Here is a 24,126-nt window from a genome sequence, read left to right as displayed (position 1 = left end):
CATGTTTCTGAGTCTCCTCATTTTGATGGCCTCCCTATTTTTGTTTCTATGTATCAGGTAGAGTTGCTATGTCTTCTTGACTGGGTAGAGTGGCCTAATGTAGTAGCATCTTGTAGGATCCAGTAGTACAGCCTCCTTGTTCACACAGCTGGGCACTTCAGTGTGCCTCCTACCATGTGGGCTGTGTGCACATCAGTGGGAGAGATTTACTCATAGGTCGATTCAGCTTCAAGGACTCTCTTTGACAAGCATGGTGGATCAGCTGTGCAGGGGCCCACCCCAAAGAATAAGACTTATGTCAGCTAGGCTCTGGTACCCACTGATTGTGCCCCTTGAGTGTCACCTGTGAAGGTGGTTGGATAGTGTGCTTCAACATGGTCTGAAGATGTCTACCAGGTACTCTGGGGTCTTTGAATAGTGCAGGCCAAGGTCTGTCACCACCTTTGTTCTGTCCAGGGCCACCTGGCATGAACTGCAAAGTGATCTGCAGATGGCTACTACTTGTGCTGGCCTTGAAGGTACCCAGAAGAGTCCAAGCTGTGAAACAAGGCTGGCTGCCACTAGTGCCAGGCCTGGAGCCACTTAGTGAGCAATACGTGGCCCACTGAGGCCAGATGCTGCTTGTTTGGGAGATGTTAGGAGAGTCTGAAGCATGAGCCAAGACAGGCCATTCTCATGGAAAAATAACTGGAAACAATTTGGGTGGGCTTGTAAGTTGGATGTGGCAGGGTCTCATGGAGTCACTAGGGTGGGGCAAATGATGTTAGCCAGGTTGATGGAATCCTAGGAATGACTCCCAGTTGTGGGCTCCTCAGAAAAGGAACAGTGGCCTCTGCCAGCACTTCTGTCTGGGAGAAAGCTGCCTCTGCAGCTCTCACCCTGGTGTTACACAGACAATTATTCATTTCCTCCCTGTATGTCTATGGTGCCTATGGAGTTGCTGCCCCAGTGCTGAAGCTCAGAGTGAGCCAGTCCGAGTAAGTCTGTGTGCACGCCCTTTAAGAGGAACACTGGGGACTCTAGCCACCCTCCATCTCACTCAGCCACCCTCAAGTGATTGACTCACTCTCAATCAGTCCTGACTGGTTTTTACAGCTAGAAGTTATGGTGACATCTCTTCCTGGCACTGGAACCCTGGGCAGGACGGTGGGGGGTGCTTGGTGGGAGGGCTGGGATCTCTCGCTCTTTGGGAGGTCCTCATAAACCAAGATATGCCTCCTGATTTTTATCTACCACATGTAGTTGTAGGACCAGCTTGTTTTGTGTCTCTGCCCCTCCTACCAGTCTTGATGAGGCTGCTTCTTTATATCCTTAGTTGTAAGACTTCTGTTCAGCTGGATTTCAGGCAGTTCTGATTGATGGCTATGTAGTTTAGTTGTAATTCCGATGTGGTTGTGGGAGGGTGCAAGTACCATATTTACCTATACCACCATCTTGACTACCCTTGCTATGAGAATGTTGTTAAAGTGTTGATTCATTCATTCTTTCTTCATTTGGTGAATATTTGAGTAGCTTCTTTGTACCATGTAGACTCTCTAGAAGCTACTCCACAGGACTGTAGACCCTGTGGAAGCAAGTATTAGGAACATCTGAACCCATCTGAGAAGCATCAAGAAAGATTTCATTGAAGGATTAGCTAGAGTTAGCTAAGTGGGTAGAAAAAGGAGGCTGAAGGTGAGAGGGGAAAGATCCAGAAGACAACAGAGAAACCATTAGAAGTTTAGAGTATATTATGGGCTAGATGAAAGTAATGGCTGGATGAGGACTTGAGAGATTATTTCCAGGATGGATACTGGCCATCCGTTTTGGAACCAAAAGTGCCACTCTATCTAGCAAACATGGAGGATTTGATGGCATGCATTTTACCTTTGAACTTGAGTCCTCCCTCTAGTTGATAATGCTACTTGTTTTCTCTTTGCCTAATTTTCCTCCTAAGTGTTTCGCCTTCAGTATCTTGCTATATTATATGTCTTTTTGAAATGTTGTAGAACCTTTTAGCTATACATTGAGGTGTATGAAGGGGGACCCCAAAAAACCCAGAATTATCTTCTGGAGGGGTCCCTTTGTAGTATAGGCTTCTCCCACTAGATGAATGTTCTAGGAATCCATCTGTATCAGTGTACCAGCTGGTGTTGTGAGAGGCTGAGTTTGGCTTCAGTTAATTTTTCTGAAGACTCTTTCAATGCATTTGCCCATTTCATGATTTATGAGCGGCCCCTGCCCACATTGCACTGAGTGTTCAGCAGTTTTTGACCAAAAACGGTATGACCCCTGAGCCCTACCCTCCCTATTCACTGGATCTCACCCCAAGAAACTTTTGTTTGTTTGTTTCCCTGGATGAAAAAATCCTCAAAGGGAAATATTTTGTCAGTGTGGAAGAGGTGAAACAAAAAATGGTAGAAGCATTAAAAGGCGTCAAAATCGATGAGTTCAAAACTTGTTTTAAGTAGTGGAAAAAAATGTCTCGGTAGGTGTATTGCATGAAATAGAGAGTACTTTGAAGGTGACTGAAGTTTAAACACGTAAGAATACACAATTTCTTATAAATGAATTCCATTTTTTTGAGGGGGTTCACCCTTGTATACATAAAAACAGTTTTATAGATCCTTCTTTCCAATTTATTTTAGTTTGTTCATGGAACATGTTAAGTATAAGGTATATATTCCTTAGTATTTATAATGCCCTCTGTACCATCAAAAAGCTAAGATGGTGAAAGAGCAGACAGGAGGACAGCCATGAAACTATTTTTGTAAAAAATAAATGTTTGCCTAAAGTTGCTACAACTGTGGGATGGAGGCTTGATAATAGTTTTTGCTTCAAGGAGCTTGCATATGTTGTTGGATTCATGAAGCCAGATCTAGATGAAGCAGGAAGTAAGGCCTATGCTATGTTCAAAAATCATCCTAAACATTCTAAATCTCTAGGTTAAGCTTTGGTCTAATTTCTTAAGTGGCTGTAAGGATTTCTGCCTGGAGTTTTGTGAAGCTGTGTTACTTAATATTTACTGATGACTATAAAACAGAGAAATATAAGCCAGGCAGTTACTGTGTTTGCTGTGGTAGAAGTGGATCTGGTAGTAAGACCTGAGAAGCAATATTACAGGATTTGAAGTGAGGTAAGAAAATAGATTTCATCGACTATTCTATATTCTGAATTTACAGAGCCTGCATTGATTCGAATGAAGACGGGGACTTGAGTAAATCTACTGTATTGAGAAACTACAAAGAAGCACAAGAATACGGCTCTTTTGGCACAGCTGAGATGTTGAATTACTCTGTTAATATATATGACGATGGAAACCTGCTTTCTATTGTGACCAGTGGAGGTATTCTGTTCATATTTGTTAATTAGAGTTAAATTTACAAAGTGCAAGATGATAAATTCCTATAGCCAAAAGCAGCTTTATAGAGAATTGATCTAGAGGTTCCAAATGAAGAACTAGGTCTGGAATAATAAATGTGATTTGGTTCCCTGGCAAGGTGGTATTTCTTAAAGTCATAGTCATGTAAGATGCATTCCAAGAGTACAAGCGTGGTCCAACCACAAAAAAAATCCATCAGCATAATTCATCTAGTGAATAGTAATTTTACTTCCAAATATTAATTTTGAGAAATTCCATTTTTTTGAAATTACACAAAGTGAATGCTATAGTGAAGGTCTTTTTACCTGACTCTTTATACTCTTGGGTGAAACGATCTAAATAGCCATCAACAAAAGAATATGTTTTAAAAAATTGTGTGTTATTCACACTGTGGAATATTATACAGTATTCAGAACAAGTACATATGCATATGCTTATCTCAAGTGCATAAATTTATGATTAAAATATTAATTATAAAACATTTGTGTAAAATATGCAAAATAATACTATCCAATATTTATTTATATGTGTTTGGTAAAAATGTAGATGAGAAGAATATACACACCAGCTTCTGGATAGTGGTTGCTCATGGTGTGGGAGCAAGGAAAATGAAATAGGAAAACTTTAACTCTTTATCACCCCTCAACTTTATTAAAGCATAGCTGAATAACTGAAGTACAGTAATGTATACTCTGTGTGTGTTTATGAACTTGATATGTCTTGTTAGATGCGTACTCCCAGGAAACTATCACCACTGTCAAGATAATGATCAAACCCATAACCCCCACAAGTTTGCTTGTCTTCCTTTGTAAATCAGCCTTGTCTCCACCCACATCCTCAGGTAGCCACTGAACTGCTTTTTGTCACTCTAGATTATTTTACAGTATCTAGAATTTTGTGTAAGTGGAATAAAAGTGTATTTTTGCCTGCCTTATTCCAGAGTAATGGTTTGAAATTCACTTATATTATAATTATAAATAGCTTATTCCTTATTAATGAGTGTTATTTCATGGTATGAATAAATCATGATTTATTTATTTATTCACCTCTTGATGGACATTTTGATTATTCCAACATTTGTGTTCAAATCTCTTTGTGGAAATATGTTTTGGTTTAATTTGGAATGATATCTAAGACAACTGGTAAGTCATAGTAGGTATGTATTTAACTGTTTTAAGAGACTTGCAAGCTGTTTTTCATAGTGGTGGCACCCTTCTGCGTCCCACGAGCAGAGTAGAGGGTGACTGTTCTAGGATCTCCACATTCCTATCCACTCACACCGTGGTCAGTCTGCTTAGTTTTAGCTGCTCTAGTAAGTAGGTGGTGGTGGCAAAGTGGTTTTTGTTTGAGGGGAAGTGGTTACATTAAAATCCAGCTTTCCTATTTTTATTGGAAAAAAATAAGAAAGGAAGAATTGGTAATATTGGGTCCATATTCTTACATGACCACAGTTGCCTAGAGCAGAGAAGTCTCAGCATTGTAGGAAGCTCAGCTGGAAGAGTCATATGCTCTCATTTCTCAAGGAGTTCCAACTACTCTAATGTAACGCAAACATTAAGGCCCAATGCTGGTTGTCATTTGTCATTATGTTTGTGGTGTTGTATATCTGACAGTAGTGGATATTTCTCTCTACTTTTTTTAAAAAAGCTTCTTAAAAGACATGGGTAGTTGTTTGTTTACTTCATTGGTACATAACATGTAGAGAAAAGTATACAAATCACAAATTGTACATGCATTGAATTATGACAGAGTGGACACTTCTGTTTAACCACCACCCAAGTCAAGGAATAAAGCATTGTCAAAGTCCCTGATGTGTCTCTTCCTAACTACCAACCTACCCTCCCCTCCCCTCCCTACTCCCAAAGTTAACTACTGTCCTTATTTCTATTAGCACATTGGTTTGAACCATCTGGCATTGCTGTTTTTATAGGTCAGAAATGATTAAATAGTGGTAATTCTACATGGTTCAACCTACTGTGGTGATTTTCCCATGTATGTAAAAGGTTTATATATATCTATATCTAGATATAGATATATGTGTGTGTATTCTTTTGTGTGTGACTTTTTAATCATTTTTATTGTTTTTTTATTACAGTTGTCTCAATTTTCCCCCCTTTGCCCTCTTCTGCTCATCCCACCCCCTACTCCCACAGTCAATACCTATACCTGTTGTCCATGTCAGTGCATCATTCATACATGTTCTTTGTCTAGTCCCTTCCCCTTCTTTCCACCATTATCCCCCTGCCTTCTCCCCTCTGGTCACCTTCAATCTGACCCATGTTTCCTTGCCTGTGGTTCTGTTTGGTTTGTTAGTTTATGTTGTTCACTAGATTCCTGTTATAGAAGAGGTCATATGGTATTTGTCTTTCACCAACTGGCTTATTTCACTTAGCATAATATTCTCCAGTTCTATCCATGATGTTGCAAAGGGTAGGAGTTCCTTCTTTCCTTCTGCTGTGTAGTATTCCATTGTGTAAAATGTACCACAGTTTTTTGATCCACTCATTTACTGATGGGCACTTAGGCTATTTCCAACACTTGGCTATTGTAAATAGCAATGCTATGAACATAGGATAGAGGGGCATAAGTTCTTTTGAATTGCCACTGGGGATTCTTAGGGTATATTCCCAGTAGCACAATCACTGGGTCAAAAGGCAGTTCCTTTTTTAATTTTTTAATGAAATTCCATACTGGTTTCCACAGTGGCTGCACCAGTCTGCATTTCCACTAACAGTGCACTAGTGTTCCCTTTTCTCCACATCTGTGCCAGAACTTGTTTGTTTATTTACTAATGATGACCATTCTGGCAAGTGTGAGGTGATATCTCAATGTGGTTTTTAAGATTTTTTTACTCCATTGTGTGTTCATGCCCCCTTTGTCAAGTGTTAATTGGCTGTGGAGAATTGGGTTTATTTCTCTATTCTGTTTCATGATCTATGTGTCTGTTCTTATGCCAGTACCAGACTGTTTTGATTACAGTGTCTTTGTAGTATAGTTTGATATCAGGTCTTGTTATCCCTCCTACTTTATTCTTTCTTAAGATTGCTTAAGAAAGTGGAGTAAAATTGTTTTTAAGATTTTCTTATTTATTTATTTTTAGAGAGAGGAGAGGGAAAGAAGAAAGAGAGGGAGAGAAACATTGATGTGTGAAAGATACACTGATTGGTGGCCTCATGCATGGTCCCAACTGGGGACCTGGCATAACCCAGGCATGTGCTCTGACTGGGAATTCGACCGGAGACATTTTGGTTCGCAGGCCAGCTCTTAATTCACTGAGCCACACCAGCCAGAGCTCAATGTGTGTGTTTTGTTTTTTTAATTATGAAATTCTTTTTTTTAATTTTTTTATTTGTTATTTTTTTATCGTTGTTCAAGTACAGTTGTCTCCATTTTCCCTCTAACCCACCCATCCCCACCTCCAACCCTTGATACTATGCCCTTTAGCTTGGTCCATGTGTCCTTTCTACATGTTCCTTCACGAGCCTTCCCCTTTTTTCCCTGTTATCCCCTCCCCCTTCCCTCTGGTTACTGTCAGTTTGTTCTTTATTGTTCTTCAATGTCTCTAGTTATATTTTGCTTGCTTGTTTGTTTTTTTGATTAGGTTCCACTTACAGGTGAGATCATATGGTACTTGTCTTTCACCGCCTGGCTTATTTTATTTAGCATAATGCCCTCCATATCATCCATGCTGTTGCAAAGGGTATAAGCTCCTTCTTTCTTTCTGCTGCATAGTATTCCATGTCCAAATGTACCATAGTTTTATTTATCCACTCGTTTGCTGATGGGCACTTAGGTTACTTCCAGTACTTGGCTATTGTAAATTGAGCTGCTATATACATTTGGGTGCACAGGATCTTTTGAACTAGTATTTCAGGATTGTTAGGGTATAATCCCAGCAGTGGAATTGCTGGGTCAAAAGGCAGTTGCATATTTAGTTTTTTGAGGAAGTTCCATACCATTTTTCACAGTGGCTTCACCAGTCTGCATTCCCACCAACAGTGTACAAGGGTTCCCTTTTCTGCACATCCTCTCCGACACTTGTTTGTTGATTTGTTTATGATGGCCATTCTTACTGGTGTGAAGTGGTACCTCACTGTGGTTTTAATGTGCATCTCTCTGAGGGCTAGTGACGCTGAGCATCCTTTCATATGTCTCTGGGTCATCTGTATGTCCTTAGCAAAGTGTCTGTTCAGGTCCTTTGCCCATTTTTTAATTAAATTGTTTGTCTTCCTGGTATGGAGTTGTGTGAATTCTTTGTATATTTCAGAGATCAAACCCTTGTCTGTGTTTCATTGGCAAATATGTTTTCCCATAGTGTTGGTTCCCTTTTCATTTTGATAATGGTTTCTTTTGATGTGAAGAAACTTTTTAATTTGATGTAATCCCATTAGTTTACTTTTTCCTTTATTTCCCTTGCCTTAGGACATATGTATCAGCAAAAATATTGCTCTGTGGGATATCTGAAATTTTCCTGCCAATGTTTTCCTTTGGGACTTTTATAGTGTCACAACTTATATTTAAGTCTTTTATCCATTTTTGAATGTATTCTCATGTATGGTATAAGTTGGAGATCTAGTTTCATTTTTTTCGCATGTAGCTGTCCAGTTCTCCCAACACCATTTATAGAAGAGGCTATTTTTACTCCATTGTGTGTTCATGCCCCCTTTGTCAAGTGTTAATTGGCTGTGGAGAATTGGGTTTATTTCTCTGTTCTGTTTCATGATCTATGTGTCTGTTCTTATGCCAGTACCAGACTGTTTTGATTACAGTGTCTTTGTAGTATAGTTTGATATCAGGTCTTGTTATCCCTCCTACTTTATTCTTTCTTAAGATTGCTGAGGATATTTGGAGTCTTTTTTTGTTCCATGTATATTTTTGAAAAAAATTTGTTCTAGATCTGTGAAATAGGCCATTGGTATTTTAATAGAAATTGCATTGAATCTGTAGATTGCTTTAGGTAGTGTATATATTTTAATGATGTTGATTCTTCCAATCCGTGTACATGATATATGCTTCCATTTATTTGTGTCTTCCTTAATTTCTTTCTTCAGTGTTGTGTAATTTTCTGAGTACAGGTCTTTACCTCCTTGGTTAAATTTATTTCTAGGTACTTTATTTTTCTTGCTGCTGTAGTAAATGAGATGTTTTTCCTAGTTCTATTTCTGATACTTCATTATTGGTGCACAAAATTGCCATTGAATTCTGAATGTTGACTTTGTATTTTGCTAGTTAGCCAAATTTACTGATTAGGTCAAATAGTTTTTTGTGGAGCCTATCGGGTTTTCTATGTACACTAGCATGTCATCTGCAAATAATGACAGGCGTACTTTCTCCTTTCCAATTTGGATGACTTTTCTTTTCTTTTTTTTTTTTTTTTTTTTTGGTCTGATGTGGCTAAAACTTTCAGTACTATATTGAAAAGGTCACAGTGGACACCCTCATCTTGTTCCTGATATTAAGAGGAAAGCTTGTAGTTTTTGCCCAATAAGTATGATATTAGCTATAGGTTTCTCATATATGGCCATTTTAGTTGAGGTATGCTCTCTCTATTCTTACTTTGCTGGGTGTTTTTATCATAAATGGGTGTAAGATTTTATCAAATGCTTTTTCTGCATCTGTTGCTATGATTATGTGATTTTTGTCCCTCATTTTGTTCATGTGGTGTATTACACTTATTGATTTGTGAATATTATACCATCCTTGCATCTCTGGGATGAATCCCACTTGATCATAGTGTATGATCTTTTTAATGTGTTTCTGAATGCAGATTGCCAGTATTTTGTTGAGGATTTTAGAATATATGTTCATCAGATATATTGGCCTGTAGTTTTCTTTCTTTGTTGTGTCTTGACCTGGTTTTGAAATTGGGGTGATACTAACCTCTTTAAAAGTGTTTGGGAGTCCTCCCTTTTCTTGAATTTTTTGGAATAGTTTGAGAATGAAAGGAGTTAGCTCTTCCTCAAATGTTTGGTAAAATTCACCTGTGAAGCCATAGAGTCCAGGGCTTTTGTATGCGAGGAGTTTTTTAATTACTTCTTCAATTTCACTAGCTGTTATAGGTCTGTTCAGGCTTTCTGCTTCTTCTTGATTCAGTTTTGGCAGATTGTGTGTGTTTCAAGAAATTTGTCCTTTGCCTAGGTCACAGGCGGCAAACACAAGGCCCATAGGCCGAATCCGGCCCTCCACCTTGGTTTATCTGGCCTGGTACCTTGTTTCTACCCGGCAGCAGTGCTGAGCTCTTGCTTAACTGTTAAGTAGTTACATTATACAGTCCTAAAATTACATTTGGCCCTTTGAAGGCAACCTCGAGGCTGATGTGCCCCCGGTGAAAATGAGTTTGACACCCCGGCCTAGTTTGTCAAATTTCTTGGCATAGAGTTGTTCATAGTAATTTCTTATAATCCTTTGTATTTCTGTGGTTTGGTTGTAACTTCTGTTTCATTTCTGAAATAATATTTGGGTCATCTCTGTTTTTTTCTTGATGAGTCTTACTAAAGGCATGTCAATTTTGTTTAACTTTTCAAAGAACCAGATCCTGGATTTATTTATCTTTTGAATTTTGTTCTTTTTGTGTCTATGTAATTTAATTCTGCCCTGATCTTGATTATTTCCTTCCTTCTACTTGCTGTGGGCATTGTTTGTTTTTGTTCCTCTATTTCTTTTAGATGTAGGATTAGGTCGTTTATTTGGGATCTTTCTGTCTTCTTTAGGTAGGCCTGTATTGCTATGAACACCCTTCCCAGGACTGTCTTCGATGTGTCCCATAGGTTTTCGGTTGTTATATGTTCATTTTCATTTGTTTCCAGAAACTTTTTGATTTCTTCCCTTGATATCATTGTTGACTCATTCCTTATTTAATAACATGTTATTCAGTATCCATGTGTTTGAATGTTGACTTCTTTAAGTCAGTCTTATTTTCGTGTGCTTCATCTCATAGTATATAGACATGTACGCTATGTATATTGCTGTATAATTTCAATTTTATGAATGTACTGTATCCATTCTAGTTTTTGAATTTTCAAACAATGCTGCCATGAACATTTTTACATTTGTCTTGTAGTGTACATGTGTGCACATTTCTCTTGGATGTATTGCTAGAGGTGAAATTGCTAACTTGTAGGGTATTCCTATATTCACCTTTCCCAAATGGCAGTCTGCTCTCCCAATAGTAGTGTGTGAGTACACATCCCCATTCACAGTTGCTGTTGCGGACCTTAAAGTTTAAGCTAATCTGAAAGTTATGTGGCTTTGATATGCATTTCCCAGACAGGCCAGTGAAGTTGAGCATCTCATTTTTATGTATCATTTGTCCTCTTTTGTGAAATGATCTCAAAATGTTTTACCCATTTTTCTTTCACACTCTCTCTTTTCCTTTTTAAAAAATGTATTTTATTGATTATGCTATTACAGTTGTCCTAATTTTTCCCACATTGCCTTCCTTCATCTTTATGAAAAGCCTTCTTCTTTCTTAAAATACTCCCTTTAACATTTCCTGTAATAACAGCTTGGTGATGATAAACTCCTTTAGCTATACCTTGTTTGGAAGCCCTTTATCTGCCCTTCAATTCTAATGATAGCTTTGCTGGACAGAGTAATAATAGGTTGAAGGTCTTTGCTTTTCATCGCTTTGAATACTTCTTGCTAGTCCCTTCTTACCTGCAAAGTTTCTTTTGAGAAATCAGCTGTCAGTCTTCCAGGAACTCCTTTGTAGCTAACTCTACCAAGAGGCTTGTTTACGCATCCATCTTTGTCTTTTCCATTGGATTTGAAAGATTATATTTTGGATATAAGCTCTTTTGTATATATTGCAAATACCTTCTCATCCTTGTAACCTTCATTTTTGCTCAGTTAAAAAGCTAGAGTTCCAGGTAGCAGAATAGTATATGGAGTTCAATGAATTTCAATTTTTGTGAATTATTGATAAGAGAATTAAGGTAATAATATATTATTAAATATTAAGGTTAAGGTATATTTTATTTGATCATTTTTACCATGATTAATATACAAATTGAATGATTAAAAATTTGAATCTGTGAGGCTATTTTTTCATATTCCCTTCTTTTTTCCTCTAGGTGCTCATGGAACACATGTAGCTAGTATAGCTGCTGGACATTTTCCAGAAGAACCTGAACGGAATGGTGTAGCTCCAGGTGCCCAAATTCTTTCAATCAAGATTGGCGATACAAGACTGAGCACTATGGAAACAGGCACAGGCCTTATAAGAGCTGTGAGTGTTTGTGAGGTGTTGATTTAGAGGGTTAATAATTGATGATTTTGGATATTTTTAGTTTTATAAGGTATTCTGGGCTTACCAAGAATAATTTTTAGTTGTTTTTATTAAAATTACTAGGATTGGAAAATATAAAAATATTACTTATGTTATACTTCTCATTTCTAGTAAGTCTTCTAGCAAGCTATTTTGAGATACTTTAAAAAAACAAAAACAGCCCCTTAGACAGCTTGCTCCTTCAGCCTAAGAAGAATTTAACTAATATTCTACATTTTATTTTAACATATCAATTATATTTTACTTTAGTTATTTTAGAATTTAGTAAGAACCATTCCTTTTCTTCTTCCTCTCCCCTACTCCATTCTGCAAATACTAGTTTTGTTTTTTATAGATTACTTACTATATTCTAAATACTATGTTCTGACTATAGACTATATTCTGTCTACATCTGCCTCTTTAAAAATTTATTAACCACATGCCTAGAAGTAACTTACATATTTAGATTTGAAGTAGAATATGATTGGTTAATTAACTATGGGATTCTGTGCCTTTATTTTCCTGCCTAATTGCTTCTGTACATTGCTGCCTAAGTTAGGCTCTTCATTTTTTTAATAGATGATAGAAGTTATAAATCATAAGTGTGATCTTGTCAACTACAGCTATGGAGAAGCAACTCACTGGCCAAATTCTGGGTAAGTGTTCTTTGACACTCATTAGCCATAGAAACTTAGCTGATGAAGAGTATGTAATGCTTTTCATAACTGGATTGAAAATCACGATTGGAAAAAGCAGTTGCTGTGGTTAGATGATAACTGTATGCCTGCCAGATCTCTGGTTCTCATTCCAGTAGTCCTTATTTTCTCCTTGATGTCCTTATTTCTTCCTACCCAGGGAGGCCCTGCGCCCCATCCATCACTAGAATTCCTCATCCACAAGTAGCCTGAACTCTTCGAGGTATAACTACCTGAAAAACTCTAGACTTGTGGAAACCTTGTCATTCCCTTCAATGATCATGCACCTGATCTGCCAGACTTTGCAGGAGACACACACTGATCCATTTTAAGTTTATGACCACAGATGTCAAATGTTTACACAGCATTGTCTTTAATCACACTGCATTTACCCTTTGACTCCTACATGACCAATTTACACCTTCCCTTCTCAAAAACCTTCATTGTCCTTACTTTTCTTCCCTCAGTAAAGCCCTCACCTGTTACTTTCTCAGAGAAAATAAAAGCACTCAGCAGGGGACCAATTCCCTTCCTGTGAACTACTCAAGCTCAATCTTCTCTGCCTTCCCTATTGGGTAATGAAAGAAGTGGATGGATCAGAAGTTACTCGAGCGCTTGTGATCTGGTTCCTGTTTCCTCTCTCCTATCCTGGATTATTATCACTACACATACATTTTCTACAGTCACCAGCTTTAAAACAGACACAAACCCTCTTCATTTCATACTGCTTTCACTCACTTTTCCAGCAAGACTTAATTGTGTATGTTCACTTTCTGAGTCTCTTCCCGACCCCTCCTCCCTGTATCATTATCTTCCTGCTGCCAAATCTAGTGGCTTAGTCTTGACCTCCTGTTACTTTGCCTTCATAGTAATAACTTTGAAATTACCTTATCATTTCCCTGACCACCACCAAGCCATTCATATACCTCCTATCCAGTGTGTGAAATTCTTTGATAAACTCCTGCTAAAATCAAAATTTTACCAAGCCCAGACCCTTTAGTTTGCTGTTATCAAATAATTTAATTTTTTAATTAAATTTACCAATAGTACCAGATGACTAGTGCTACTAGGTTTCTTGTGATACATCCCTTTTCTGCCCTTCTAACAAGCACCCTGTCATCTTCAGTTGTTTCATTTGTGAATGAAGTCTTGCCCCTCCTTTGCTTCAGTATTTTATTTACCTTAGTGTTTTACTTTCTCTTCTTTTTTTTAAATATTCATCCTTTTAAAGTCATCTTTCCCTTATTCCCTTCTTTTACACTGGGAGTGCCCTTGGCTCCATACCTTTGTTATGCTGACTCTATTTTCTTCATGGTCTAACTTCATCTCCGTTAATTAATAGCACTATGTTTTCTTGTTTGCTACCAAGCTCTAACCAGATTTCTTGTATTTTAAATCTTAGGTTCTCCCTACTGGCTCACTTTCCTTTCACCTTTGTCACTAATCATAAATATGTACATATAGGAAACCCCTGAGGAGTTGTTTCTGAATATGTTATTTCAAGTGGGGGATGGAAGTGAAACTCCCTATTGTCTCCCTGCCCAGTCACTGCTAATCATTCAGTATTTGCTTCCAGGCCTTTTGTAGTTTTCCTCATATATATTCAGTTTGTATCTAGCATTTCACCTGACCTCATAACTTTCCCAACACTAAAACCCAACTAGGGTATATCTCCTGGAATGGCTGTATCATGTCCCACCAATGGTGGGTGGTGCCAAAAGTTACTTAACCATGTATTTCAACAATATTTTGGTATTATAAATACTTTGGGAATAGAGGCTAAGCATTTATAGTTTTAGAATGTCCTCTGAGTGATTCTAATGCACACTTCCTTATTTATAGCCACTGCTTTAGTTCTGCTACATGGAACCATATTTTAGTCTTTTTTTATAAACCATATTTGGAAATATTTTCACATGATAATAATAATAAAGTTCTTAAAAAGCAAGTCTGTTTTTTATGTTCAAAGAAATTCTGTCTCTTTCAGGAGAATTTGTGAAGTAATTAATGAAGCAGTGTGGAAACATAATATAATTTATGTTTCAAGTGCTGGAAATAATGGCCCATGCCTTTCTACAGTTGGTTGTCCAGGTGGAACTACATCAAGTGTAATAGGTTAGTTTCCTGCTTTAGAAATGGACTTGTTTCAAAATAAGCAAACAAAAAACCCCTTAGTTAATTCAATGTTAATTGGACCTCTAGGTATGCAAGACACCGTAAACCTTAAATATACCCCCAAGAAACTGAAATCTGGCAGGGGCCTGCTGATCTTGAATTTACAGTTGACTGCAGTAAATGGTTTAATGAAAGTGTAGATACAGTGTTGTGGGATTCAAGAGTGCAGCCACTTCTGATTTGAGAATTTAGGTGAGACTTTCCAAAAGAATGTGAGAACGAGGGTTTCAGTCAGTAGAAATGATCAAGGAAAGAGCTTTTCAGACTAAGTGAACAACATAAATACACTTGCTTTACTTTTTTTTTATAGTGTATGACTACTTATTTATAGTATAGTTTCCTCCTTTAATTTCTCTTGGGACATGCAGAAAGAACCAGGTGTGGAGGAAGGGAGCTTTATTAATGAGAAAAGCAGTTGAAACACATTTGTTCCATGAATGTGGCTTTTCTATGACTTTTTGGTCTTTAGATATGATGCGGTGTTGTCTATTCCAATGTACTCTAATGGAAAAAATGCCCATCACCAAGACTTCATGGGAAATCTAAATCAAGAGTTGTAGTCATAGTATGAGAATAATAAAGTTAGCTTACATAACATACAGTGGCTGCCAACTTTTGCAGAAAAACCCACAAAATATAAACCCTACCTCCTGTTCTTTTTAAATATGCAGTATGAGGAAGATGAATTAAAAGAAATATGTATGTAGTAAATGATGCCTAAAAACTTTGTTTATTTGAGATCATAATAAGGCTTCTTGACATTTGTCATTGGGTATATGACTATAAAAAATGTTTGGTCCCAAATAATGTTTCTGGTGTATATATCAATAATTGCATAGATATATACATATTATATATATTATTGGTATGCAGATACTATAGATGTATATATAATAATATTTGGGTATCAAAGTTTCAAAATTGGTCCTTTTAAAAATTTTGTTTTAAAATAACAGTGATCTTACAGATATAAGATAAATATAAATCTGTCATGTATTTATTCATAGCTTCTACATTTCTTTATATTAAAATTTTCTTGCTAGAAAAAAAAATTTTTCTTGCTTAAGTAATTTTGTTAAATCATGTGTTGAGACAACAGTGCCTACCAGTGATATATTCACAGTGTATTTCAGTGTTCTAGATATTTTAAGTACACACAAAAATGAAACAAAAAATAGATCTGAAAGGTAAAGATCAAAGTTTACTACTCTGCTATAATACTCAGTGTTTTTGTTGTTTTCTTATCCCCATAGTCACTGAAAATTTTCAACTAAATTTTACAAAATAATTGCAGTGTTATGTGATAGTATTGGTAACCTAAGTCATCTTAACTCACACATTTTACCCAGTCTTCTATTCTGAATATGTGTATGTTGTAAAGAGGAATTAGAAGCTGGTAGACCTGGATTCTAAATCTTTTCTCTTCTGGTCATACATGTGTATTTTGTACCTTTTTTCAATCTCTGTAGGCCATGTTTCCATTTCTAAAATGAAAGAACCAAGTTTGATCTCTGTATTGTGTTTCAGAGTCTTACTAGACCTATTTTGTGTATATTTCTGAAGACTAGCATGTTATGTCTTTGTTTTTTGCTCTTTAGCCATTTTTGAGGAGAGGGATACTACCAACTTTATGGGTAGAATTTTGCATAGAATGGTCATTTAAAAATGACAGTCAACTAATTCCTTTATTTTTCTAGTGTTATATTTTAAAGTTTAAAACACTTTCCTCTTTTTCTTTTATACGTCTACACACTTTCAGGTATGTTACTATTTTTAATTCACATAATAATCCTGATAGATATTTTTATATCCCAAAATAAGGCATGTGGTATGTAATGTCTGGTACATATAGTAAGCTTTTCTTTGTAAAGTTTTTTTTTAATCTTTTTTCTGACAGAGCTGTGGCATAGGAGAATCAAGCAATTTACCCAAGGTCACACAGCTGAATGAATAGTGGATAAAAGTTAAGATTCATATTTTGTGTCCTTTTGTTAATGATGAAATCCATCCCACAGGTGTTGGTGCTTATGTTTCACCTGATATGATGGTTGCTGAGTATTCTCTGCGAGAGAAATTACCTGCAAATCAATATACATGGTCTTCTAGAGGCCCCAGGTAGGTTGAGAGTAGGACATGTGGACTATTAAAAATATTTGGTCAAACTTAACATGGTGGGGTAAGGCAGAGTTTTGGTACTTTTACCGATTTTTTCTGTTAGTTTTTACTTTTGTAGCATTTTTATTTTGATTAAGAATTTCATCTCAGGGAAACTGATCATTAAAGTAATAAAAATGCTGTTATTTTATTATTAGATGTATATAACTATTCTGACTGTAAATTCTTAGGCCTGTACTCAAATCCTTCATTTATGAGGATCCAAATACAAAGTGAGAACTAGATGATCTACAGAAGCGAAGGCCTGGATTGTGATACTTTTCACATTTGAACTTAGGTAAAACAAGAGCCCTAAGCTTTTGTAATGTGTCACAGTTACAGGCCTGCATACCCTGTGTTTATGTTTTTGAAGTTATAACCTATTTAAACAATTTTAGGTACAATCCATAGTAGGCAAGTTCTTTTTGATAAATGAAGTTCATCTATTTTGGTTCCCTGAACCCCCTCTGTGAACTATACTTACCTGCTGCAAGAAATCGATTATCTTTCTCAAGAGTTATGTTAAGTCCTAATTTATATCATCCCTCATTATGACATCAGTGGGTACCTTCTGGAAAATAAAGCCTAATTCATGTCTTTACCTCTTTGGAGTCTTTTTTTTTTTTAAGAAGAAAATCGACTTTGAATTTATTTCAGCAAATACCTATTGCCGGCAGAAGTCAAGGCATACATGAACAGGTTGTGATCTGAGTTCAAAATTCCTTTGTAGGACAATGGGATTACATAGGCGGAAGCAATCATTTTCCTTTGAGTGGAACTCCTCAAGGAGGAGATGGTATTATAGTTGGCCTTGAAGGATGGATAGGATTTTCAGAGAAGAAGGAGGTTTTACATGGCAAGAATAGCATGAACCCAAGGACGTGCAGGTTTTAGTATAATGGTTTGGGGAAAATAACTACTAGTTGGATTTGTCTAAAGTATAAAACATATTAAAGGGAATATTGGAAGATAAGAACAATTGGTTGGGATTATATCAAATGTGGTAGTGCTAAATTTAATTCTCTGAGTTACAGATATCTTCCTAGCCTTGTCTAGGTAAGTTTTTTTAAAAAAACAAACTTATTTCAGTAGTTTATTGTAATTGTCAATAAAAGTAATGAATATCCATGTGGTCCATAGCCTGCTCTCATCAGCCCAACTAACTGACCTAAAACTCCACATCACTGAATAAGAGTGGCTAGGAATAATACTAAGTCAAAGTTGGCAAAGGTTTGCATCTTTGTATTTAGTTAATAAATGTATTAATTATTAAACTTGTTCTTTTCTAACATTGATTTTAAAATGTTGTTTAATCTTACAATCAGCGTAAAAACAAAGTAGTAGAGAATATTTAAACCAGCCTTTGTTGGTCTTCTTTGCACTTAGTAGAACAGTTAAATAATTATTTTAAGAAAATGAGTTCATGAATTTTGAGGGAAGCTTGGGTTGAACAGATAATGGTTCGCAAACCAGTTTTTCTAAGAATTGAGAGAATTGGTTTCGTGTTTACTGTTGCAAATACATGGTTTTAATTATTGACGGGTCATGAAATATAAAACATTGACTAATGATGACTAAATGTGTATATTATATAAGTCCTCTTTATCAGGAAACACTCAAAATATTGACTTCATGTCATACTGTTTTCAAGTATAGCATTTATCTTAAAGGTAGATTACCAAATAATGTCTACATAAACATGTTTTGAATTTTTGTTACATATTATATTTTTGAAGAAAAATATCACTTTTTTATTTAAAGGTAACTTTTATATAAAGTTTATATAAGGATTTTTTAAATCCTCACCTGAGGATATGTTTATTGATTTTAGAGAGAGAGAAAGAGGCAGAGGATGGGGGGGAGGGGAGAGAGAGAGGGAGAGAGAGAAATGACTATGTGAGACATAAACATCAAAAATTTGCCTCCCATACATGCCCAGACCAGGGATCAAACCCACAGACAACCTTTTGGTGTACTGGACAATGATCCAACGAACTGAGCCACCTGGCCAGGGCATATAAGGGTTTTGGGTTTGTTTTTTTTTTTAAGATTTTATTTATTTATATATGACATTTATTTATTTTTCCTCTATGAATATACCTGATAACCTTTTATACCTAAACCCAATACACACACAGATTTTTTCACGTAGAAGGGAAAAAAGTGCTGCTTAATGGGGAAATAGTTGTGCTGGGTATTTCCCCCACTGATTCAAATGACTGCAAATAGTCCATGGTATTGTGTTTGACCAGTGACCTTGTTGTAAATGCCCGTGTTTATCCAGTTTTAACCACTGTAAGCAAACTAATGGCTTTTTGTTCAGTGCTGATGGGGCCCTTGGAGTGAGTATCAGTGCACCAGGAGGAGCCATTGCTTCTGTTCCTAACTGGACATTGAGAGGAACTCAGCTAATGAATGGGACCTCAATGTCTTCTCCCAATGCATGTGGAGGTATTGCCCTGATACTTTCAGGTAAGGATGTTTCTTAGTGCTCTACATGGTATTAGTTCTAAATTTCCTATAAAGTAATGGTGAATTGTTGGCTATTCCACATATATTTCAATTAGAATTTAATTACTTTTCTTAATTAGATAGAAGTAGCATTGTAAAACGGATTTTAAATGTTATCATTTTATAATTTACCTTCGTCCTAGTTCTACAAATCTACAATTTATTTATAAGGTTAGGTAAGTAGGTGTTAAGTAGACAGCTTTTTATTTTTAGCATAAAAAAAGTTAGTAGCAATAAAAAACAATTTAATAATTTTATCTTACCTTATTGCAAACAGATGTTTTCATTTTCTGAAGTTCTTGCGGTGAGAAAATGTGGTAAAATTGTAAAGTACAGTTTAAGGTAGAGAATAATTTATGTGATAATAATCATTTGGATGTGTATTCATTCAACAAATACATTTATTTATTGGCTGTTAATGTCAAGCATTATTTTAGCACTGGGGCTAAATTAGTCAACAGAACATGAAAAATACCTGTCCATGTAGAGTTTATATTACAAGGGGAGAACCAAAAAAACCTGGAGTTATCTTTGGGGGATGGGCCCATGTAGCACAGGCTTCTTCCCCTATGTGAGTGTTCTGGGAACCCGTCTGTATCACCGTACCAGCTGGCGTGTTGTGAGAGGCTATATTTGGCTTCAGTGATTTTTTTTTTTTTTTTGAAGACTCTTTCAGTGCATTTGCCCATTTCATGATGGGTGATTTACAAGTGCACCTGCCCACATCACGCTTATTATTCAGCAGTTTTTGACCAAAATCGGCATGACCCACATGTCCCACCTTCCCTATTCACCCAATCTTACCCCAAGTGACTTTTTGTTTGTTTCCCCGGATTAAAAAAGTATTCAAAGGGATACATTTTGCCAATGTGGAAGAGGTGAAACAAAAAAAATGGCAGAAGCACTAAAAGACATCAAAAGCAAAGAGTTCAAAAATTGTTTTGAGCAGTGGAAAAAAGTCTCGATAGGTGTATAGAATCAAATGGAGAGTATCTTGAAGATGCTTGATGTTTAAACATGTAAGAATAAATATACAGTTTTTAAATAAGTAAATTCCAGGGTTTTTTTGGATTCCCCCCTCGATAGTTGGGGGAGACAGACCATGAACAAAATGAGAAGCAGTTTATATTATATGTAGTAAGGTAATGAATGTTGATATGGAACAAAATGAAATGGAAAGGAAAGTATGAATTTCTAGGGTGGTGTGCAGGGGGCTTACAGTATTGAATAGGGTGGCATTGAAATTGGCTAGGACTCAGAGTTAAGGTACCCAGACTATGGTGACAGTTGACAGTTTCACCTTAGAAGTGTCCCTGAATCTAATCTAATTTTCTGAACTCTCTACCCTTATTTCTAATCCTATTCAACCTCACCAGATCCTTCTTTTTTTCCTTTCCATCTTTCTCTTTATTTAAACAGAATATTTCACTGCTTTCATTTTTAGATAACAAAATAAAAACAAAACAAAAAAGCAAAGCTGATACTAAATTAATCTTTTAGATTTGAGTAATAGCTACTGATAAATACACAAACTAATTGAAAAAATCTTTTTGTCTAATTAGAGGTGCATTTCAAATACCGTTTAATATATATTTATCAAAACTGCTAACATATTACAGTTGTTAGTCAATTATGTGCAAATGTTCACTGAACTAAAAATTATTAAGAATTTTTTAATTTTAACATTTTATTTTGAAATCATTTGAAAAAATAATTACAAATAGTAAATATAAATCCTACACACACTTCTTTCAGCATTCCCAAATGTTAATCTCATACATAACCACAAATGTAATAGAAAAAAATTAAGAAATTAACGTTGATTAAATAGTAATCAATAGCTTATTCAGGTAGCCTCCAACTGTTTTACTTATGTCCTTTCCCTGGTCCAGGATCCAGTTCTTGATCACATGTTGCATTCAGTTATCATGTGTCCCTAGTCACTTTTCATGTAAGAGCATTCCTCAGTTTTTTCTTGTGTTTCATAATCTTAAAACTACTGATGACCACTAGATACTTATTTTGTAAAGTGTCTTTCAGTTTTGGTTTATATGATATTTCCTCATAATTAAATTTAGGTTATGCATTTTGGGCAAAAATACAACAGAATTCCCTATTGTGTCCTACTCAGGGCATCATATGAGGAAGCACATAATGTCAATATGTCTAATTACTGATGATTTATTTTAAAATCAAATATTTTATTTTTTGAAAGTATTTATGCTTATAATGGAAAGAAATAAAAGTTAATTGAAACATGTGGCAGGGGATATGAAGTTCCTCAGAATTCTTTTAAAATGTTTTGAGAATATTTATGTAGACAAGTATACTGAGATACTGAATTATAATGAGATATCAAAATTGGAGGAATATGTATGGTTGAGAGATTTATGTTTTTAAATATTTACCAAATATTTCAAGGTTGCGCATGCCTCCTGTCTTTGGTCATACTGCTCTCTCTGCCTAGAATTCCTTCTACCATATTTTGGCCTTGCAAACTCCTGTGCATTTTAAAAACCCAACTCATGTATTTGTTCATCTACTAGAGCTTCACCTTATTTGCTCTTATAGCAGCATGCTATTTCTAGGTTTGTTTTGCTCATTTCTTAAATACCATAAGTGTTTACATGTTTGTTGAGCTCTGGAGAAGGCAAGAATACTATATTACTTGTCTTTGAGCTTTAACAACAGGCATTAATGCAGGGTTCACAGATTGGTGGCCTCCATATCCTTCCCACGGAACTGTCATTCCCAGCCTAGGTGCTCCCTAGCATTACTGGGGAAGCTTTTAATCCATATCAGTGCATGGGATCTAGACTCAAAGATGCTAATTTAATTAGTTTATGGTGATGCCTCAGCATCTTTTTGGCTTGGTTAAGCTCCCCTGGTGTTTATATAACAAGCAACCAGGTTGAAAAAATACTGGGTGGGCACAAATAGGTTTACAGTTGTCCATATGGAAAATAATACAATAATTAATAAATAATGATACAACAATAAACTGGGTTTCACATACTCACAACTGTAAACCTACTTTTGCCCTACCTTGTATTGTTTGACCAGCAGTGTCTTAAAGCAAATGTCATTCCAATGCCTTTAGGTGTCTATCTGGTTCCTACATTTACATTATTTCTGAATAGCCTACATTAGTGCCATTGCATAATGGACACACAGTAATTTTTCTTAAATAAGTCTTTGTGTGATGCCAGGGGTTTTTGTCAAGACTATTTAGTTCAATTTTGTTTTGTTTTGTTTTGTTTAGGATTTAAAAATGAGTGTTGAAGCACAGGACATTAAAGCCAGGGAATATACATATTATCTATACTGGTGAAGGGAGAAAGGTTTCAAGTAGTGAGGTCCCTAACACTTTTTTCTTGTTTCTGTTTTTTAAATTTTAGGTCTGAAGGCTAATAATGTTAACTATACAGTTCATTCAGTCAGAAGGGCTCTAGAGAACACTGCAGTGAAAGCTGACAATATAGAAGTGTTTGCCCAAGGACATGGTATTATTCAGGTATTGTTTGTATGAAAAATGTGTTGTAAATCACTAACGTAATCTCTTACCTATTTGGAATAATATTTCCTGTTATAATGATGACTGACTATATCTAATTCTAGATTATATAATCACAGTGGTCTCTGAACTGTAAGCAAAGAAGATGTGAAAACAACTTTTTTAATTAAGACAAATTTGTTATAGTAAAGTAGAGAAATATAACATATGTAAGACACAGAGGGTAGAAATTCAAAGTAGAGTTAAAGTGCAAAAACTCCAGGTCCTTCTGCACCCCAGTAGGCCTTTAGTTCCCCAGGTGTGCTGTCCTTGAGTTACACCAATTAGGGACAACTCACATTCCACCTTCTTGCTCTTTGCTGTCTTAGATGCTAGGGGCTCTCGATGCTGCTGTGGGGTAATTTAGCCCCCTACTGGGTCAAGTCTTTCCGGGGAATGCAGTCTCCCCTAGCCCTGCAGCTCCCCTCTGCTGGACGTTCTCCCTTCCTCCTAGAGAGCCAGTAGGCCCTGCAGAGTTCTGTGCGCAGGGGCTGGGTAGGACTTTTTCAGAACCGGTGCTTTTGGGTGTGGTCGCCTGCAAGCATCCAGGCCGTTGATCGGGTTGTGTGGCCCATCTCCGCTTGGGACTTGGGTTGGCTGCCGATCCCCTGCTTTGGGTCTGTGCGCCGGGGCAGCCAGCCACTGATCCAGTTGCGTGCCAACATAGGAGCATTTTTGTCTGTGCGCCCAGGCAGCCGGGCCGCTTATCAGGGCGCTCGCCCACCCAGGGTTTCAGGTGTGGGCCCCAGGCCACATATTGGGGTACGCACCCACTGGGTCACTTTGGGTCTGGCACCCAGGCAGCCAGGCAGCTTATCAGGGCATGCGCTCACCCGGAGTTTCAGGTGTGGGTCCCCAGTCCGCTAATCTAGGAGCGCGCAACCAGGCTTCAGGTGAGCGCCAGGGCTGCTTATCCCGCGTTCACAGTCCGGGGGCAGAGCGGGGAGGGGCGCCAGAGACCGCGGCTGCTGCCTAGAGTTCTCTAGCTAGCAACCGAGTACCTCTATTTTCTTTTTCTTTTTGAGAAATTCTTTCTATTCAAGCCCCCCTGGTCCAAACAAGCACCTGGCTGCTCCCACAGCCCAGCCTGGCTCTCTCCTAAGAATCCTGCAGCAGACCCTGCGCCCAGGCGGGGGCTTCAGCTGCCCTGGTCCCCACGCTGGTCCCAGGGACCTTACTGTCCTTAAGCACTCTTCTTACCGTCTGATCTTTCAATGTCCTCTATCTTTGGTCTCTGATCTTCATATATGCTGGATACTGTTGGCTGTTCGCTCTGCTCCTCAAATCAGCTAGGTATTTCACTGGCGTTGAGGGGAAGTGGACTCCGCTCCCACCTATCTCGCCGCCATCTTACTAGACTGAAGGCTGAACAACAGCGAAGAGTGTGGCTCAAGAAGGGAGAAGAGTGAAA

At 37.0% G+C, this 24,126-nt stretch overlaps 1 protein-coding gene across 5 annotated transcripts in view; it reads left to right on the top strand.

The window, feature by feature from the left end:
* Positions 1-24,126, top strand: part of TPP2 (tripeptidyl peptidase 2) — a 113,630-nt gene that overhangs the window by 20,419 nt on the left and 69,085 nt on the right. For all 5 annotated transcript variants that reach the window (XR_011650737.1, XR_008425904.1, XM_024578812.4 and 2 more), the window contains exons 6-12: positions 3,162-3,325; positions 11,434-11,588; positions 12,207-12,283; positions 14,310-14,437; positions 16,513-16,612; positions 18,975-19,123; positions 22,561-22,676. Coding sequence is in view for 3 of the 5 variants with exons in the window: in XM_024578812.4 (XP_024434580.2) it covers positions 3,162-3,325; positions 11,434-11,588; positions 12,207-12,283; positions 14,310-14,437; positions 16,513-16,612; positions 18,975-19,123; positions 22,561-22,676 (889 nt within the window). In the remaining 2 variants the exon portion in view is untranslated. The remainder of the gene's footprint in view (positions 1-3,161; positions 3,326-11,433; positions 11,589-12,206; positions 12,284-14,309; positions 14,438-16,512; positions 16,613-18,974; positions 19,124-22,560; positions 22,677-24,126) is intronic.

This window comes from Desmodus rotundus, chromosome 13 (genome assembly GCF_022682495.2).
Source record: "Desmodus rotundus isolate HL8 chromosome 13, HLdesRot8A.1, whole genome shotgun sequence".
NCBI classification, from domain to species: domain Eukaryota; kingdom Metazoa; phylum Chordata; class Mammalia; order Chiroptera; family Phyllostomidae; genus Desmodus; species Desmodus rotundus.
The sequence above is the reverse complement of the archived record's forward strand: the minus strand, read 5'-3'. Positions and strand labels throughout refer to the sequence as shown.